Here is a 3,231-nt window from a genome sequence, read left to right on the forward strand (position 1 = left end):
TTAAATCCTCAATCAATTGAGATGTGTTGTTTTGCTCCTTCATCTATTATGGTCATTGTTTTGGTCCTTCATATACATCGATGCATCATTTTGACCTTCCAATTATTGAGATTGGTCATTATTGTCCTCCATCTATCGGGATGGGTCTTTTTGATCCTACACCTATGGGGATGGCTTTTAGTCCTCCACCTATTGGGATGGGTCGTTATGGTCCTCGAGCTATTTAAATAAGTCATTTGGTGCTACAGCTATCATTTATCTTCTTTTTAGTTCCCCCAACTACTAAGATGCGTTATTTTAGTCTTCCAACTATTTTGAAGCATCCTTTCAGTTATCCAACTATTGATCCTTGTTCTATAAGGCGAGGAGATGATCGTAGGAACATCTAACCATGGCACACTTGTTATAAGTGGATCGGCAACTGGGCAATAGAACAGGGAGAATCGCAAGTGAAGCTATTAGTCAATCCCTAGAGAAAAGCCTTTCATTGGTCTGTTCCCTCGAGGTTGAGATAGTGTTTTTGGTCCTCCAACTATTGAATTCCATCATTTTGAAAATCCAATTATTCAGAAGCATTGTTTTGGTCTCCATGCATTAGGATATATTGTTTGTGTTGTCTGACTATTTATAATCCATATTTTGGTCTATACTAATTAATTAAAGGTTGAAGATAAGAATTGGACAAAAAATTTAGAGAAAATAATTACTACAAACAAAAATTGAGGAGTGTAGCCATAATTAAAATGTAATGTATCAATTAAAAATTGTGATGACAATACAGCCATCCAAAATTTATTTATAATATTAGTTAGTAATTTAAAAATTATTCTAAGTTAAAAGAGGAAATCATTATATAAATGTATTATGTACATGTAGCACAACCATAATAAAATTATTAAAAAGGGACAAACTTAGTTGAGAAGCACCTACTGTAAATAATAATAATTACAAGTTATTAATTGAAGAAAAATAGGAAATTTTGAGGCCCTTTCTTTTTCATTTTTGTTAAAGTATCAATAAATTTTATTTTTAAAATTTTAAATTTTTGAAGAAATGAGAAATAACTGCCAAATTAATTCTAAGTAGACAAACAACTTTTATACGAATGGGGTTATCAGCTCGCGACATGTAAGTGTATACCATTAAAATATTTAACTCTTTGTACTTTAATTTTTGGATTATGAATTTACATGTGAATTAATATTGCACTTATAGATGTTTGAAAATGGGTTTTTCATACTCTCAATTTCACATTATCAGGATATAGAAAAAGGACATCAACGGAAGAATTCATGAAAAGGGAACGTGAAGTCACAATGGATCATTTAATGGAGGAATTAAACTAGTAGTACAAAATGGATGTACATGTAGTAAAATTGTTAATTGTAGAACTTACAATTCTCCATTAAATCACGAATTTAAATTTGTGGCGGCTGTGGGTACTAGAAGAGGACCTTAGAGTACAAAATCATCACAAAAGGAATATATCATGAATCACAAGAGAAATCACGAGAAAAACATCAAAGTGACAATAAAAAATGAATGCATAAATGGAGTTAATGCAAATAAGCGATTTGATGAATAGCGGAAAAATTCATTCGACTGTAATAAAATTTTAAACTTGGTTTTCCATAGCTGCTATATGACCTGAAATTTTTTATTTTTTAAATTTTTAAATTTTTTATTTTTTGAACTTCTCATATGTGTTAGACGCTGTTGATACAAGATAGAAAAACTGATTTATCTTAATTGACTTGAACATAGTCATATTAAGTTTTTGTTGACTTTGAGTTGATTAGTTTTTTATTATTCATAATTTATTTGTATATACAACATATATTACATGTCATTATCATTAGACAGAAGAATAAAATGAAACGAAGCAAATTAAGGCAACAAGGGCATGTGCCAAACTAATTCCAAGTAGACAAACAACTCAAGAAATTTTATTAGTGTAAAATGACGAAAAACAATGAATTAACTCGTTATTTATAAGGGTCTATATAAATAAAAACAGTGTTCGAGTCCTAAACGAACTCGGATGGCAAAAATCCATTGCACGTCACGGTGAGATGGTGTGTTCTACTTGTCTTTTTTTTTTTTCTCTTTTTGGAATAGTATTATGAATCCAAACCGAAGTTCGAATGCTCTCACTTATTCTTCAATCCATTCTACAATTTGTTCTACGTCAACATTTCAACCATATGATAATCATAAAGGGGAAGAACGTCTAATTCAACCTTTTATTGCTCTTTGTAATTATTTCGATGGAGTCTGTGCACCAACTCCACGTCCTTGTTTGGGCTCCATTTTAACAAAAAAATTGAGGGAAAATGAGTGTTAGAATATTAATTTCTTTTTTGGAAAATAAAATGTCTAGAAACAATGGGAGGACCAACAATCTCCTTCAAGGAAGTTGGAAGGTCAATTACAAAACCCAGTTAAGATGAAACTCCAAAATTTTAACATTGTATCAAAGTCCCTTAAGCTCAAACGAGCAATTTGATCCGGAAAAATAAATAAATAAATTGTAAAAAATTTGTAAAAAAATAAAAAATAAAAAAAAGGTAAATTGCTACCATCCTACGGGCATAACATTGCTTTTTCAATCCAATGGCAGCACCATGCTGGACATACGGATTTACAAGACAAATTCTAAATACACAAAAAATTATTCACAAGTTGTACTGAATCTTTGTTGGACTGCATCTACAAAAAATATGCACTAGTGGTACTTACAATGTTTGATTGACTAATTAGAGATCTTGCCTTTCGTTCCCTAACAGCCCACAAAACGAATACTAATTTACAATTAACACCTCACATATATGCAGCTAGGATTACGAAAGAATTTCCCCCTCTTCTCCTTGCTGAATTGCCTCCACTTCATCTTTTTCCATGTAATCATCCTTTATGTATAACCCAAGCTGTTCCAGAGAGTTTCTCAAGTTACCAATGCTGATGCCTCCAATTATTGCTTCAAACTCCATAATATCTCGATTCTCGTTGAAATAGACTGTTTTTCCCATCTAAATAAGAGTGAAACAAACGTCAATAAATTTAAATTTATTTAGTATCAACGAGGCAAATCATAACAGGAATCACACAGGATCAAGGAATACAAAAATGAATTTAAAAAGGGACCTTCTCTAATGCAATTCTGGCTGCTTTTCTTTCCCTCTCACGTTGCATCTTCAACTCTCTCTCTAACCTCATTCGGGAGGCTGCTAC

General features: G+C 31.8%; 1 protein-coding gene across 1 annotated transcript; it reads right to left on the reverse strand.

Moving 5' to 3' along the window:
• Positions 1-2,558: 2,558 nt before the first annotated feature.
• On the reverse strand, positions 2,559-3,225 carry LOC111392461 (transcription factor GTE8-like). The gene is made up of 2 exons (XM_023017811.1): positions 3,145-3,225; positions 2,559-3,029 (listed from the first exon to the last, which is right to left on the reverse strand). The coding sequence occupies exons 1-2, from the start codon at positions 3,214-3,216 to the stop codon at positions 2,841-2,843; spliced, it is 261 nt and encodes an 86-aa protein (XP_022873579.1). The 5' UTR covers positions 3,217-3,225; the 3' UTR covers positions 2,559-2,840.
• Between the last annotated feature and the right edge of the window lie 6 nt (positions 3,226-3,231).

This window comes from Olea europaea, unplaced genomic scaffold, assembly GCF_002742605.1.
Source record: "Olea europaea var. sylvestris unplaced genomic scaffold, O_europaea_v1 scaffold9318, whole genome shotgun sequence".
In the NCBI taxonomy this organism is placed as follows: domain Eukaryota; kingdom Viridiplantae; phylum Streptophyta; class Magnoliopsida; order Lamiales; family Oleaceae; genus Olea; species Olea europaea.

What these genes read in the sequence shown, in the direction of transcription:
- LOC111392461 (XM_023017811.1), bottom strand. Translation starts at nt 3,216, where the DNA reads ATGAGGTTAGAGAGAGAGTTGAAGATGCAACGTGAGAGGGAAAGAAAA. An exon ending in CCAGAATTGCATTAGAGAAG is followed by an intron (nt 3,030 to 3,144) that starts GTCCCTTTTTAA and finishes ACTCTTATTTAG; the next exon opens with ATGGGAAAAACAGTCTATTT.